Source organism: Ascidiella aspersa, chromosome 6 (genome assembly GCF_963924565.1).
Source record: "Ascidiella aspersa chromosome 6, kaAscAspe10.2, whole genome shotgun sequence".
NCBI classification, from domain to species: domain Eukaryota; kingdom Metazoa; phylum Chordata; class Ascidiacea; order Phlebobranchia; family Ascidiidae; genus Ascidiella; species Ascidiella aspersa.
In genome coordinates this window covers 4,646,529-4,663,960 of record NC_139452.1, presented here as the reverse complement: position 1 = coordinate 4,663,960, position 17,432 = coordinate 4,646,529, and the positions used below count along the sequence as shown (strand labels likewise).

Sequence of the window (17,432 nt, the reverse complement as noted above, 5' to 3'; positions counted from 1 at the left end):
TCACATATATCTATTTGGATTGGTTCTGAACAAGATTGCTCATAAAAATTAAGAACATGTGAGTGAAATTCAAAGGCATGGCTCAAATTAATAAAATTCGCACTTTTAAGAATGGCGTTTTAAGTTTTGCTCACGCACAAAAAGTCAGTGAAGAAATTTGTGTCGCCAAAGCTTCGATGTTGTACCTACGCTAAGTGTATTTTGGTCACAGCGAATAAAACGTTGAGAAACTCTGGTATAATCAAACAAAATGCAGAATATCCAACAGAAACTCCATAATTAAACAAAACGCAATCTATCCACGCGAAACTTGGCTACAGATTGGTTCCGAACGTGCACAGGCGCCTTCCAAGCCGAAACAGAATCAACAAACAGGCGAGCTCGGAGTAGGGTCAGGGGGGGGGGAGAAATTAACCACAATCGCGGGACCGACAACAAAAACAGGCGCAACAATGGCGGCGACAATGTGGCAAACTGCCGATTCGATAGAGCGAGCTTTCAGGAAGGAAAAGGGAAACGCTATGGAGAGGTGACTGGCTCCCTCGCTGGGCACAACGCATGTCCCGACTTGCCGACACACCTTGCCCGGCCTTTCGCACGCAACTGCACATGCCACTTTTGTCGTGGAAGGCTTGTAGGTCGGGAAGCGGCCGCCTAGCCAGCCTTTTTGAAAGAAAGTCGGCTCCATTTTTTGCGGCTCTTAAAAGGGTCACGATTTTTGGCCGGTTTTGGTGTTTCGTCGAACTCCGAAAATCCTAATTTTGGCATGTATTTTTTTTAGTTTGTTCGCGCATTGAAAAACATCAAAATGATCAATTCCTTTTGTTAAAATAGATTGTTTTGAAGCTCCTATTTTTCTCTTTAAGGTAAAAAAGACAGGCGTCCATGTAAAAAAAATCCTCCGTCCTAAAAACACAAAAAAATAGCTCAAAGAAAATTTCACCTTTTACATGTGTCACTAAATTAAGCGCCAGCAAAAAGAAAACTACAAAAGACAGTGGAATGCAATCTGCGAACTGGCCACTAAAATGTCCACGGAAGTTGATGAGCGAACAAACTACATGTAAAAAGGGCACATAAAAACATTTTTTCGGTTTAAAGGTAAGCGTACATAAAACAAGCAAGAGCCGATCACATTCTAGAAACTTCGACCGCAAGCAATCTCAAGTGGGCTGGCGTCTTTGCGAGAAGTGTGGCCGAAATCATAAAACAGCAATAAAGATTTGAACTTAACATAACGACAAAAACGAGCTCGAAAACCAGCAAAGGCAATGGATTATTGCATTCCCAAAAAGAGCGGGCACGAATTTGAAGCGACCACGCCGCTCTTACAGCTCAGCGGGAGCCAAAGAGCATCAGCAAAAGTCAAAGAGCCACAATCGGGCTTCAGCAAACAAAAGCGAGTTGCCCAAACGGCGGTCGGACGCACGGGGCTTATAGAAGCGCACTGATGCGTGTCGGGCGTTGCCATGCAACCATAAATCATGCCCCCCCAACCCCGGAACCTCCACCTCCCCCCCAGGGACCCGTCCGGGCCGCTTTTGTTGTGACACGAAGGCAGCGCCCGATGCTATATTGGTACGCGGTTGTTTTGCATTGGCGGGCTGCGCAGGGCGGTAAACACCTGGAATATGAACGCAGTGGTTCTTGAACTTTTTTTTAACGCACCTATTTTTTTCGCGTGGACCACGGTAGGCAAGAAAATTTCAGGGATGACGTCATAAATGGATATCACAATACAGATATACTTCAGAAATTTGCTCATTTCAGGCCGAAACATGTAAGTTAAATGAAGTCTAAATACATTCAGTGCAAAATCGTTTTCATTTTATTTAAGCTCTTTTCTTTGAAAAATTGATTACTTTTCAATTATACCAAAAAATTTTGATTAGGCATTCATGGTCATGGAACCCCTAAAACTAGTTTACGGACCCCAGTAAGAACCCTTGGGTTAGAGCTATTTTGCTTTTGCTCCTGCTGATACTGTTGTTGTTTTTTACAGCAAAGTTTAAGAATCGTTTCGGGACAGCGGATGAGGGATGCGAAAGAAACCTAGAAGTTTTGATAAAAAAAAAACGTTAAATTTTGCTTTTGAAGTTTCAAACCTTTTCGAAAACATAGCCATCGCTTTGAGACAGCGGAAAAGGGATACGACGGGCAAAATCATAACAACGTCTTCCGAAAGACCGATCGAACGGTTTGGCGTAATGCGTTTCCGCAAGGAAGGCGACTTGTTGCGGTAAGCGCAAAACGCATTTAAAGGAAACGCGCTCGAGTTCCAACAAAACGGCTGCGAATTGTCGTTTCCGTTTTAGCGGGACGACAAAACACCATCGCTGCTTCTCGTACGAGCCGGGTACATAACAAAGCGAACCGGATAAAAGCCAATTAAGCTTAACTAGCGTACCCGGCTCGCTCTCACGATGAGCAGTCGGTGGCCATTAATTCCATTATTCCCAGGGCCTGTGCAATCCAGGTTGTTGGGTGGGCGTTATTCACACGGTTTGCGCGACAGGGGGCATTTTATCTTATATTTTAGATATATTGCATACGTCATTTTTTACATACTTCTTTTTTATTTGAAAAGTTTTCCTAAAAATTTTAGATCACAAAATTACTCCGAACATTTAGAATTGAAAAACTGTTGTTGAAAAAAAAAAACATTTTAACTAAAAAATAATAACAAAACACTATGGAAATAAATACGTGTAATATATATTTTATTCTACAATTTACATTTATTAAATTTGGGTATTTTACAAGACATTTTTAGTGCATAACCTACCGTTGCGAAATAGGTAGAAAACGCTCTGATAACCCAATACACCGCCCAAAGCTTTTCAGATCGATACACAACACAACAACCCTTAAATCACCGGGATTTAAAAAAAACTCCCCCCGGCAACCTGAAACCTGCACCCCCTACGAAAATCCCCTTGAAAATAGTGACGAAACACGGCCAGATCAAGTGCGCAGATAGAGGCGCTTAATAGCGGCGCGTCGCGAATAGGAAACCAGCAGTTCGACAGCGATTTACGCAGCAACTTACTTCTGGTGAGATATCGCTAAACGGAAGGCCGAGAGAACGAAAGAGAAAGGCGACGAGAAGGAGCGAGAGAACGAAAGAGAAACGCGAACAAAGCGAGAGGGAAACATTGGACGGTAGCGCTGAGGGAGTACAACGTAAAAGTCTATATATACATACACTCAAGATGTAGATATGCAGCTTGCTTGGCCGAATGCACCACTGCGAAGGTCAGGGCACAGCTGTGGCGCCCGACGAGATAACAGACCAATATCGTGATCGCCGCCCGCGATAAATCTCAAACCACCAGTCGTAATAGCGCCTTATTTGGGAAGACGGTAGCTGCAAAAACATCCTATAGGCGCCGTTTTTTAAGTGACTGTGATGTTATTGCAGCGTTATATAATGACCCTTAAGACAGTCTACAACTCTACAGTTTTATCATGTCGTAAAAAAAACTTTTCGCGTTTTTAAATGCCTTATATGGAAATTTGGAACATTGTAGCTTTAAAATGTGGCCAGTTTTCTAGTACGATTTTGTACATTTGTAACACCTTTAAAGTGGTTATATGTGCTCTCTTTTTAAGCTCTAATCGACCCATGATCTCTTTGTCCCAGTTTTTGTTAATAAAGATAGATAGATAGATTTAAATTTATTTCGAAACAACGGTACCGGTACATGCATGCAAAATTTGAAATAATAAAGAAGCGTCCGTAGTTCCCAGGGGGCGGCGAAAGACTGTTAAATCATCTAGTCAGCTGCCCCCTGGCTGTAAAGCACTAGACTCTTTACAGATTTTTCAAACAGGGGAGGGTAAACTTATATTTTTATCCCTATTTTGCACTCATCAACCAAACAAATGAAAACCAACCTTGCTTCAATTTTCAAACGATTTTATTTATAGTCCTTGTTTTGCCAGCCGCTTTGCTCCTATTGGAAAAATTGGAAAAAGCGATACCGGGCCGTATTTTTACATGCAAATTAAACTGGATTGATCTATGCATGACAACGCAACTAGAACGTGCTTTTTTTCACGCACAAGACAACTAAGCTCATTACTCGATCATAATACAAGGCAAGCGGGTTACCGGGAAAAATCGTAGATCGTTGTGGCCAAGGACTGCAGAATTGCACAAGGCAAGCCTAATCCTCCTTTTCTGGTTAAACGACGCCGGCCTTACCTTGTCAACAACTGACACCCGCTAGTAAGGCGTAGAACGATAATGATGACCCGTGTTTCTTTGTAATCGATATTAAAGAAAGGCGATTGCATGAGATAGGATTGATCTATGCATGACAACGCAACTCGAACGTGCTTTTTTTCACGCACAAGACAACTAAGCTCATTACTCGATCATAATACAAGGCAAGCGGGTTACCGGGAAAAATCGTAGATCGTTGTGGCCAAGGACTGCAGAATTGCACAAGGCAAGCCTAATCCTCCTTTTCTGGTTAAACGACGCCGGCCTTACCTTGTCAACAACTGACACCCGCTAGTAAGGCGTAGAACGATAATGATGACCCGTGTTTCTTTGTAATCGATATTAAAGAAAGGCGATTGCATGAGACGACCGTTTCCAAGGCATCTTATAGTTGTAAGATTGTGGTTAAAGAAGAATATTTTTCTTATAAAAAGGCCTGGAGAATTACGGTTCTGTTAGGTTTCTTCAATTTTTTTTAAATTTTTTATTAAGGAAATACAAAACGGTACCAAATATATATATATATTGGTATGTGGCAGAATTACGGTAAGTAATCGTTTATTACCAGCAGGGATTTTTTAAGCGATCTTTTTGTGAAGGTTTTTTGACGGTCCCGAATTTGTAAGGAATGACGTTTTCCTCAACTGATTATTCAAATCTAAACCAAAAAACATTTAGAATTCACACAAATCCAGTCTAACACGTTATTTTCAGGTCTACCCGCACGACAGACTAGCCACTACCTGATATTTATAGCTTTTTCTGAGTGTTACAAATGTCTTGTCAAGCAAAGGAATAAAAATAGCACCAACTCACGGCATTCACCGGCTTAACAAAGCGTAACAAGTATTTAAACAAGTTAAAAAACAAACCAGTTTCTTTGGAGAAAAATGGTTGTAGAAAGCGCTGTAAAAATATCAAAGCCCATACAGATGTTGAAAATGAATAAAGAAATACTCGAAACGTTCAAAATGCCACCTATTTCTGTACGGGCTTATAACCACTTTCTGCACGGACTACTTTTGACAGGCCACGGCATTTAAAAAAAGGTTACAAAAACTGTGAAACGTGCGTTCGTGCATGAATCGAACATGAACCCACGCACAGTTGAACAGTCAGAAGCGAAAAATGAAAAAGAAAAGACAAAAAAACATTGAGGAACAGGCGCTTCCCGAAACGTAACAAGGTGTGTGATTGCACCGGACGCCTGAATCACTTCTCGGAAATTTACCGAGAGCCGATGTCGACATCTTGCATCAATGACCGCCGTTGACCAAATGAGGTCATACAAGCCTTGGCCCTTTTTTCAGGTAAATGCGCTGCGATGTTCGAAACTGTTTTGTCACGCGACATGCGACATTGTTTTTATTAAGAGACATGCGACAGCTCCACTTCTTTTTATGTTTACCAGGCGCTTTTGCAGTTTATCTCGTTTTGGGGCCATTGTCGATTAACACGCGTCACTTGTTTAAAAAGCTACTCGCCTGGAAAGCGTTTCAGCGTACATGACACTTAAATTTTAACAGCTGGTTGCTTTACCACTCCTTGAACTGTTCACATTAACACTTGGAAAGTAACAGACTTATTTTGGTCATTTTGGTACCACTAACGTGAATGTAGGGTGGATAAAAACCAAGGCTGAAAATACTAGAAAAGAAAAAAAAATGTATATTTTACTTAGTTAAGGAGAAAATTAGCCCGTTTTAGTCGAGTTTTGTAACTTGGGGTATAAAGTTTTATATATAAAAGCACTGACGGGTAAAAATAGTAACGTTTGAATGGGAACACAACATATACTTGGATATCATATAAATTTAGACGCACCAGTTGGATTTAAATTTGAGTTCAACTTAAAAGTGCAACAAGATACCAAAGACTTACGAGTAGTTGTCCAATATAGTAGCCTAAACGGTAGCGAGATGCCAAAAAACGCAGGAAAACCTCAATTTAGGGCGACGGCTGTGCGTTTCAGCTCGTGCGTGAAACACCGGCCTCCTACCCTCTTGCGTGATTCGCGTAATTACCTGTAGTTGTATAGCGGCAATAGTAAAGTAGCAGGCAAGGAGAGGCGACGGGACAAAAAACCCGTCGGTTCCTGCGTAGACGGCGCTCAAAAAACAGGGAGAAAAGCAACCCCGTACTACACAGACCGTCCATCCCGCGTAACTGCACACCAAGGCCAAACCCTCACCTAGTGACGTCACAAAAAACGTGCCATCCTGTCGCAAAGCTGGGCAGGAGTCGATTGGCGCTTTGAAAGAGTCGCGTTGAGGATGAGCGTCTTTGGCCTTTCCGCGTAAAGGTGCAATTAGACGTGCAGCGGACGAAAGGTTATAAGTTGGCGGATCACGAGCTACGCTTTAAGCACATTTGGACGACTAGAGGTTTTTTTTCCGTTTTTTTTTAATTGGGTTAAATTTCAGTTTTTCGGTTTTCACAAGTTGGACTAATCGGGATTACCGAATTCGCAAATACTTAAAATGAAGCTAAAATCTGATTTGCAATTACTGTAAACCAATTTGCATCTTTTTTGATAAAGTTGCATATTTAGGTCGAATAATACACTTGCATGACCAAAAATTGAAAAAAAAATTCGTTAAAAAACAGCATTTTTGGCATGAACGGAAAGTAGGTACCAGAATAAAGGGCGCATACAAGCAATCCACGATAAGATTAGAATTACAAGCATATAAAACATGTTTGTTGCACTAGGCAACTGGGAATTTCTAAGTGTCCAAGTTTGATACACATAGAGGCGAAACTGGGCCTGGAAGCCAACACGGAGCCGTACAAGGGGCTCTCCGCTGCGCAACAGACCAAAGAGTTAGGAGAAACGCACTTTTATTCGAGTGTCCTCTTAGTTATAACTCTCGGCAGCAACTGTGAGCATTAGAAGCGTCCCGACAGAACAAAAAATGACGAATCGCAAAGAAATCTTCGCGCGACGGTTTGTCAGGTTCCAAAGCAAACAAGACACAAGTGCATCGGCAATATTTGGCCACTTTTATCACACCAAAGACAGCCGCCTAACCCCCTTGAAAAAAGAAATAGTTGCGTAGAAGCCGTGCAAAGTGCAATAAGGCACCGGGCGAACTTGGTCGATTTTTTTTATGCAAATAACGGCGCCCGGGGTGTTTCAAAGCGGCACCGCTACTCTCCGCTGTCGCTTATGATTAAACAATGGCAGGTGTGACGTCACAGTGTGCGTTTATTTCGAGCAACAGTTCAGCGAAATGCTAATCTTGTTTGTTGGACAAGTCCCTTTTGTTCGCAAGCGTATTGTCAACCTGGTTTTCGGTGCACGTTTTTTTCGGTATTTTTGCGAGATTTTCGAAGCGATTTGATTGTCTTTGTGGTCGCCTGCGTGGGACATTATTAGGGCCGCAGATAACGGACGATTTCACTGCCTTAGTCACGCATTTGTGACTAATTTGGTGACGGTCGCAGGAAAAAACAGTACACCTACGAGCTACTTGTTTGTTGTTTCAACAAACGCGTCAAACAGCATAACGTTTTCGCCTCCAAAAAAGACGAAACCTAAAAAAGTTGCTTGTCATTGCATGGATTTCCCGACTTAACTACATATAACTGGAGCTGAATTTAGCCATGATGCGCGATAAACAAATCATTAGAAAATGTTTGGTTTGGGAAAATTCGTAAACCGCAAGTTTCAATCTCTTAATTGGTTTAAAACAAGTAGACATCTAAAAACTGGAAAAGTGGTTAAAAATGGCTAACAGCCAAGTTTTTGTGCCCTAACCACCAAATAAAGTATACATTTCTGTGTATTTCACGACTTTTGCAAATAACAAAGTCTTACGTAAAAAGCCATTCTGGAATAATATAATAGTTAATCCGCTTACGAGTAGTCATTTCACGACAAGTTTTGTTTTGAATATACACAATCCGATTTGTGCGCTTGTGACGTAACAACGGGCAATTTATCCCGGACGAAAAGCGAGCTGGATGCTGAGCTGTTCCAGGGACAAGAGCACAAGGCAAATACGCAGTGTTGTAAACCCGCCATTTTAAAACAGCCTGATTCCCAGTTAAGTTATTTGTGAAATAACTCAAGTTCAAGTCAAGTCTTTTGAATAAATAGCAAATATTAAACACAAATACTTAATTTCAACCCAAATCATGTCAAGTTATTTTACCAAAACGACTTAAGTCAAGTCAAGTTATCTGGAAACAGTGACTTAAGTGCGCTCAAGGTATTGAATAAAGTTATTACAACACCGCAAATATGTAACGTTTTTCCCAGGTCAAAGACAAACCTTCATTGGCAGGGGGGACAACGAACAAACATGTTTAAGCATCGGTCGTTCTGCTTTTGCATACACGTTCTCGTTAAGTAAGTAAAGACAGACGGGCGGCGGTGAGTTTTGTCACATATATATATATATGTTCTTGTTTGCTCTAATGCCGCCGTAAAACGCCCGCAAATCAAGCAGGCAGAGACAACTAATGCGGCGCCAATTTTTTAGCCATTTTTTTGCACTTTTTGGCCGTTTTCTGTGACTGCTAGTACTTCCTAATTGTGAGACAAGCTTTATGAATCATTTTTGGACAGTTTATATGACTACAAAACGTGCCTGCTTTTCACAATTCCAAAAGTTCAAAAAAGGGCAACAATAATCCCGACGTTAAGCCCAAAATTGGTTTGTTAAAGAATTTAAATCCACTTTTAAACATTCACAAAAATCATATATTTAGGTAAAAATTAGGAAAAATAATTTAGGAAAAAACGGTTTATATCACCTTAAAACGCGAGCGAAATAAAAAAAATGGCCGAGAAACAGGCTAAGCAGGGGTCCGGCCTTTTTGAAACGGCCCCGTTCTCTGGCCAACTGTCAGTGCGGGGTGAAAAAACGCAAGCAAGACGCCTCTAAATACGAGCGACGACGTCTGGCCTGAAGCAGTCTTCCCATTAAGCAAACATGCCAAACCAAACGAAGCCATCTGGCACACGCTGCAGCAGCACAATGACAGGCACGTATGGAAGGGCGATAAGCCGACTGCAGCAAATTAAAAACCTGCCCCATGCGATTTTACTGTGGCCTTTAAAAAGGCGCCCGGAAAACCGGGACAATGGCAATCAATAGCAAGACGGCGCACTTAATTTCCGACTCTGGGCTTTGTTTGAGGTGTTGGGTCGTTATCTGTGCACCAGGTGCTGCCAGTGGGAAAATATTGACCCCATTGGGCGTTGGGTTTGAAGGCAAACTGAAAAACACACAGCGAAAGGTATTTTACTGCAATCGGTCTTTTGGCGGTAGGAAGACGGTGGGTAATGTCCCATTGTGCGATCGTTCTAATAAAACAAAGTGCATTGTCGGCGTCACAATGATTAATTGTTTCGAAAATGCAGACTAGATAATCAAATTCAAATCGGACAAGTGTTTTTGGAACGTTCCAACTCATTAATGGAAATTATCGACGTCACAAAAAGTGGGGTCGTAGTATGATGTAATATTACTGTATATACAGAAGTAGGTAACACTGCGTTAACATTTTGAACAAATCTAAGATTGTGTTGCACGTTTTTTCTCTCAGTGACTAATTGATTGAGGTTGCAGTATAAATAAAAAAAAACTGCAAAGATCATTACAGATCACGCAAGATGACAGACTTTAATTTATGAGAAAAAGGCTCAAAAATAATTAATCGTCAGTTTCGAAGTCTCTGGCATTATATAAATGCAAGAGAAATGCGATATATTTTTACTAACGTTTACTTTGCTCTTGACCTTTAGAGGAGCAGGTATACGTGTCGAAAAAATCTCCATCTATTTTGCACGTTTTTTCACTTCTACCAGCCAAATAAACAGAAGCGGCACAGGGATGGTAAAACGCACGTTCCTAACGGTAGCCGTATTTGCTCAAGGGCCAGCGGCACAGCAGGGGTAATGCTAACGTTTGTACAAGGCATTTCCGCAAAGTGCGAAACTGCCGGGACAAAAAAACGGTCATTGCTTGTAACCGGTAGAAACAGCACGAAGATCCACGAGTGACCAGTCGCATAAAATGTCGCTCTGTTTGTCGCAAATAAAGGGGGTCCATCCCCCCTCCGCCTGGGCCACGCCCCATTTTGGCCAAGGGGTAAACAAGAAAGTTGGCCGGGGGCAAACAGGCCATAGTTTGCGTGTCCGGCCAATACCTTTGTAGAGCAGTTGGCGGACTTCAAAGCTGCATATGGGATTGTTGTGGGTTATGGGAGAAGTGTCTTGCTTGTTTGTGCACTCGCGGGCGCTTTGAAGAGGCGACACAAACTGCTTGGGTGACATTGCGTTTGATTTTATGTTCTCTCGTGCGATAGAACGGATATTCCCTCGTATATTTTGGTATGCAAGTGACGCAATATCTTGAAACAAAGCCGTTAAAAACGTTTTTGGCTTAACCAGTTTGCATCGGATTTTATAAAACCTTTATTATTAGCACTCCTACTTCTATACCAACACGCCGTTTGATGATTACTACAAGTGTTAATGATTTTGCAATGTGCATAAAAATAAGGATCATATATAAGATTGTTATGATATGCCAGTTTAAGCAGGGTGTTTTTTCTAACCTCTGTACCTTTGTAGGTTTTCTTGAACCTTTCCTAAAGCGCAATACCGCCCATCGTCTTACACGACTTTTGTTGTCCACTTACACATACAAAAATAAAACTATGTGCATTCCTATAATTTATAACCCCAACATCTTAACCTCAACATCAAAAGTCTATATGCTCATACCATTTTTAAACCGCATTCACACGCCTAGTTTTACCGGGCTTTACTTTAACGCGGTATGTTACAAAAAAACAGCAATACACGTCAAAAACAAATAGAAAACACTCGACGGGTTTCATTTAAAAACGCAAAGGGCCACAGTAATATACGAGGAAGCTTCAGGCATGCTGGCAAATCACCGGACTGTGCGTTATCGGTTCGGCATGTCGGCACACATTGCAGAACATGAAAGCGCCCATGAGCGGGCACCGTACGGTCGCGGTCTTAAATCGACTGACACGGCAATCTACATGCATCCGCGGGCCGCTAACATGCACAGCACTGCCTTTTAATGGACCCCGGCTCCCGAAAAGGCCCTGGTCTGTGTTGAGACATGAAAAGCCAACCGTCCGTTACATGCTTTTCGCAAACACGCAATTAAAACCTCCTTATATATGTATGCGTGTGGGTTGGTTAATATACACGGGTTTGACTCATCGTTTGCCTTACAGCTCAGACTGACGTATGCTACAGCCGAGATAAGGCTGCTTTTAAGAGACTTTTGAACATTCACTTTTTGTTGGTTGAAATACCTAGGCGCAGTGCACAAGTTACAGTCTATTTATTCTGCTTTGAATTAAAATTTCCAACATTCTGGAAAAAAATCATATTTATAATGGTATTTAGAATACGTCTTTAAGTGGAACCTCGAAACCATTATGACGTCGATAATGCGTAATGTTTTATTGGAACGTTCAAACAATGCTGCCTACTTTTACTTTGACTTTATTTCTACATTATTTTACATGCTTAAACTACATTTGTGAAAAAAGCAAACAAATGGACCACTGTTCGTAAATGCTTAAAAAAAAGCTGAAAAACGTGAGTTGTTATCATTAAAGCTGTTAAGCAATATAAAACAAAGAAAGCAGGTTTGTGAAAATTGAAAAATTAAAAAAACGTGAGCTTTGATTATTCAAGTTGTTAATCCCTATCAAAAGTGCAGATAGACCGCTGACCGACCACCGTTTGTAAATGTTGGAAAAAATGCTGAAAAAATTCGGCACTCACACTTCTACGAGTTCGCGAAAACCCACTTTGCCAAAACAATAAAAGTCTACGGCGACCAGCATATTAACGCAAACTGCCGATACATCGCGCTGGTAACGACGAGAGAAAAATCGATACGCGATCGCTCGGGCTGCTCAAGATTGCGCAATAATGCCGACGACCGGATACGACCGAAAAAAAAAACGGTCGCGAATGCACGAAAGAGAACGGCTGAAAAGGCAAACGCGAGGCACTCGAGAAGGATTTCGTCTAAAGTGCTTGGGCGGCCGCCCCTCTGCTTTATTTATTGCGCCACGGCGGGCGGCCGACTTTCGAGGCCACTTCAGAAAGGTTCGGCCCCCTTTTTTGGCCATTTTTTGGGGAAAGCTGCAGTAGAAAGTGTGGGAAAACTGGATCTCGATTATACAGATCAATCAATCAAAGTAACCAAGGCGTATAGGCAAGTTTGCAGGAGTCAGAATTTATCACATTCCCACAGGTTTTTACCATAATGTTTCCAGAATGATAAGCATCAGATCAAAGCCAAAACAGGTCAAATGCATATTAAGTATGTATAAATATTGAATATGCTAACATTTTTGGCTGTTTCTAAAGCAGGTACATAAACTGACCAGTGGTTATACTAAATACATCATCACTAAAACACCTTCGACGATTTAAGAAGGTACAAATATCGCCTAATTTTCGAAACAATGCAAAAATCAGGTAAAACGCAAACTTCACGCACCGTTATTTGCAATTTTAAAAGTGTGCACATAAAACAGCAAAGAGATAAAGGTTAAAAAACTGTGCCCGGCACTTTTTGAGGCGGCCAGCAGCACGAGTACCTTGGTCGGCGGCCTGTGTGCAGAACTCGCGGGCAGGGGGGGGGTGGAGGTTTTGTGGGGGGGTCTGTTTGAGCGCGCGATCAAAGATGCTGCGCCGTTGCACATTAAGCACGTCAGTTTCGAGCACTTTTAAAAATCGAGAGAGGACTGAAAGCTGGAGAGAGTGTGTGTTCGCGCGTGTGGTGCGCGAGCGGGCGAAAGGCCGATAAGCAAAGAACTCCAGAGGCATTTTTTCGGGGCCGTTTTTTTCCCGGACAGGAAAGAGTTTGTGTAAAATGGATATCAATAATTGGGACTTGAATACAATTCCATGCAGCATAACACAAGATTAGCATTAAAGTAATTTATTACAACCATTGCAATTGTGTTTTTTTTAATAAATTTGCACTTTGATGACCAAGTATTTTAGGTTTGGATTTCGGGACGGCTAAGAAGACTGCTACTATTTATCTAAGCCATAAAAAATTGCTAAAATAAATAAAGAAGCGAACACAAATTTTAGAAGGCCTTTGGGGTATTTAAGACCAGGTTGGTTCTTCAAAACACCATAAAGCAGCCATTTAAATAGAAAACAACAGGATAAACTTTGGAGATCATTACTATTCGAGCCACGTATAACACATTTAAACATTAAACCCCTAAATCGAATAAAAACAGAAATGGAATGCGTGTATGAACTACTGTGTGTGTGTGCGGGAGGGGAAACGAATCGAATTAAAAGCGAAAAAGAGAGCAAACGGCGGACACTTGTACAGAGCACTTGCATTCTTAGCGCGGGCACTCGAGATTTCGCGAGGGTCCGAGCCAATGTGCTCGAGCGCCCTGTAAGACCGCCGCTGCTGCTTCTGCTGCTGCTTTTGCTGTTGCCTTGTTATGACAACTGCTGGGAACCCAGCCGATGCATCACTTTTACCAACAACGCTTTCGCCGCCCGAACGACCGACTTGAGCGGCTTTAAAAGCCTTTTGCGCGCTGTTTTGCTTCGAGTTCTCTCCTTTGTGTGGAAAGCCATTAACGCGAAGGGCCGCCGGGAATGTTTTGAAGGCGCATGCAGTCGCCTAAACTCTCACACACCAGGGCTATTGTGCGTTTAGGCAGCTTTAAAACGCATCGTCGAAGCCCCTTTATTAGGCGGCTGTCGGCGCAAACTTTTTTTATCACACGTTTATCTCGGGATACTTTTTTCGACACCACATTAATTTCGAACCTGTGTGGGACAAAGAATTGCCTCACAAAGGAAAACGACACATATCCATGACTTTTTTTATTTCCAAGGAAAACATACCTAAGCAATTTTGAGATTTAAGTCATTTTAAGAGCCACAAAATCGTTATAAAAGCAAATTGCATTTTCCGTTACCAAAAAATTCACCATAAAGGTCGAAACTCGACTCACAACACGTGATAATTACAGCCTAAACTGCAATTTACTGATGGTCAGTAGAATAGAAAGTTTCATTTGGACACATGATAAGATGAAGCCCCTTTTTAAGACGAAGCGAATCAAACACAGAAAGGGGCAGCCTTAATTACCATTCAGGACAGCCAAAAAAATCAAAAAACAATCCTGAAAAACACCGACTAGTCGTCAAAATCGAAAGAGCATCCGCATTTTTTAAAGTTCCTCAGCCGTTTTATAAATACGTTTCAAACTTGCAAGTTACCACGAAAATAACTCAACCTAAACGTAGTACATTGCAAACTAGATATCCCTAAAAAATACACTGCATGGTCAAAAAGGCCGAAACTTTGCCCCACAATACGAAATGCCTAAGAAAGAGGCCAAACCGATCTAAGTCAAAAGCAAAAATAGCACGACCGTATTTTTCGAGCCTAAAAACACATTACAGCAAGCAGTCGTCAAAATCGAAATAGCATCCGCAATTTTTCACGTACCTTGGCCGACGACACCGTTTGTTTCTTCATCGTCGTCTTCGCTTGGCTCCACTTTAACGGCCACAGATTTCCTGCTACTGCTGCTGCTGCTAGTCACGTGCGACGGCTTGTCCGCGCCGTTGTAGCTATTGTTGTTGCTATTGCTGTTGTTGCTGTTGTTATTATTGTTGCTGTTTCGCGTTTCTGTCGTTTCTTCTGGTGCGCTCGAGACCTCTGCATTTTCGTCTCTTGATTCTGCGAAATTTGAAGTTTTTTTTTAACTTTGTTTTGTGTGAAATGTAGTTTATGTTTTAAAGAAATATTGCCTAAATCCAAGAATGCTATTTTGATAAATTCTCTTGATTTTTAAATGACATTAAAAGGTTACCAGCTTCCATTTTTAAAATTTTTTTACGCTTTTTTGTTCTTTAAGTCGTAGTTTTGTTTCAAAGGAAGAACGGCACATTTTGACGACAATTTCATCCGTTGATCAAGTTCTTAAAAAGCCAAACATGCAATTTTAAAAGGCTTTGTGGAGTTTTGAAATTGATTTATGGACTCGAAAATCACAGTCTAGAAATTCCCCAACCTAATTTGTTCGCAATTTCAAAAATCTACAAATTGAAACAGTGTAAAACCTGCTTTTGAAATGTCCAGGCCAACTGCTGTCAAAAACGCATTAACGGAAAGTTAAGGAGAAATCGGAAAACGCGCTTTAGCCGATGATGATATAAGGGTAGGGAAGTCGAATCAGGCACTCCAAATGCGGTCAGTGCCTGGTGTTTACCAGCAGCAGCCAGACGGCAAAAGAGTGCTTCGTCAGTTTTCAAAGCACAGACTGATTTCGACAAAGCATCGAAACAAAACCGTTGCGAAGCGTCGAAGCTGATATCGCGTTTCAGAAGGGCTAGGTCGTCGACCTTTGGGTGCATTACTCATACCGCGAAACCTGGGTACGTGGCTCCGCTGAAAACCCCCCTTTTCAACCCCTTTTAACCCACTCGAGCTCAATCGTGGTGGGTAATCGCTGTGAAAGTCACAAGTTTTTGAAGCAGTCGCCTGCAAGCCCTGAATAAAACGGTTAGGCAAAATGTATCAGCTTGTTTTAAGTGTAAACAGGGGCGTTTATTACCTATTTTTACCCAACTTCAGGCTTACCCTGTAAAGTAATCACCGTGAAAATCAAGTTTTCCTTTACTTGGCGAAAAACACTAAACAAAACAATAACTTTTGTGGAAAAGTAAAGATCTGCCAGTTATTTTGACCGGGGCGTTTCTATGTTTCACCTTTTTTAACCCAATTCAGCCCAACCCCATTACGCAACCACTGTAAACAGTATACATTTTCGTTCATTCTCCATGAAACGCCACAGAAGCACCCTATTCGAAAAAACAAGCCCTGTCGGTCTATTTTAAATGTAAGCATGGAGTTTATTACTTCACAACCGCCATTCATTAGCACACATATTCGATAATTCTAAACAAAACAGCCCCAGTAGCAACCCTGCCGGTCTGATTCAAACGTAAACATGGGGTTTATTACGTCACAATCGCTATTCTTCGCCAACTCACCTGTTTCCTTGGGCAGAGGCGAGGCGTGAGCGCTGTTGCTTGTGAAAGGCGTCATTTTGAGGCCGTTGGGCGACGCGTCGTCGGCGCGTTTGTCCGTCTTATTGTCGCTGATGACGTCACAAGAAGCCCCCCATCCGTTCTGAGTCGGGGGGGAGGCGGGGGGTGAGAGGGAGGAGGCGGGGGAGTGAGCCGCAGAGGCGGAAGAGCGCCCGTTGACGAATTGCGAGAGAAAGTTTTGGGTTCCTAAATACGGCAAGTTTTTGATTTGCAAGTGGTGATATTAAAAATTAGGTTATGTTCTTTTGGAGGCTTTTTAATAAATTTTCAGCTTTTTTTGACGTTTTAGCTGAAAAATGCGTTTTAAAGTTTCAAGTTTTTGGTTCAATGAAGGGTCCTTTTTTATAAACCACATAGTGGTATCAATGAATTGATGAATACGCAAAGCTGTAATGATTTATTTTAAATTATCTTTAAACTTTTGATCAGTTGGAAGATTGATAGAACTTTTTAGTATTTCAGCGTTTAAGTCACTGCCAAAAACACAAAATTTATTATTGAACTGATGTGGCATTTTTTTAAGTACAAAGTGGACACTTACTGACACAAAAAAGGTGATTTGTAAAGTATTACCACTGTTTGAAACAAAAAGCGAACCGTTCCACGCAGGGGCGTAGCGTGGGGGGGGGGTTATCTAGGAGTCTTGACACCCCCCTTTGAAATCTCAGTAAACAACTAAAACCGTGATTGCTGCAATGTTACACCGCAAACATTGCACCTGGCATTGAAAACACGTCGGTGCTTATCGCCGCCAATGCCTAATCTCCGCTCGTTATCGTTGTTTCATTTAGCATTTCGTCTGTCAACAACTCAAGTACTGTAGTCTTAATCAAGCTTAATAACGAAAATATATTTTATTGTGCGGACAAACATTTTTAAGAACGTAGAAAACAAGCTTGTAAGGTACAGCAAACGGCTTAACCGCAGGTCGCTATTGAAACTTCAGTAATAAGCCATGTTTGTGTGGTTTTCTTGCTCAAAATTTTTTGGGCTTCGCCCGTACTCGCTGGAGTTTGTTCAAACCGTCTTTCTTTTTTTACGCTAAAAAGTCGAAGTTGGGCGCAGCTAATGCTCCTTGCTGTTCGCTGT

At 41.7% G+C, this 17,432-nt stretch overlaps 1 protein-coding gene across 1 annotated transcript in view; it reads right to left on the bottom strand.

The window, feature by feature from the left end:
• The window catches only part of LOC146139281 (uncharacterized), a 52,748-nt gene that overhangs the window by 27,426 nt on the left and 7,890 nt on the right, over window positions 1-17,432 (bottom strand). Inside the window, exons 5-6 of the mRNA XM_083392264.1 lie at window positions 16,287-16,529; window positions 14,737-14,970 (exon numbers count right to left, since the gene is read on the bottom strand). Coding sequence (XP_083248390.1) covers window positions 14,737-14,970; window positions 16,287-16,529 — 477 coding nt within the window. The remainder of the gene's footprint in view (window positions 1-14,736; window positions 14,971-16,286; window positions 16,530-17,432) is intronic.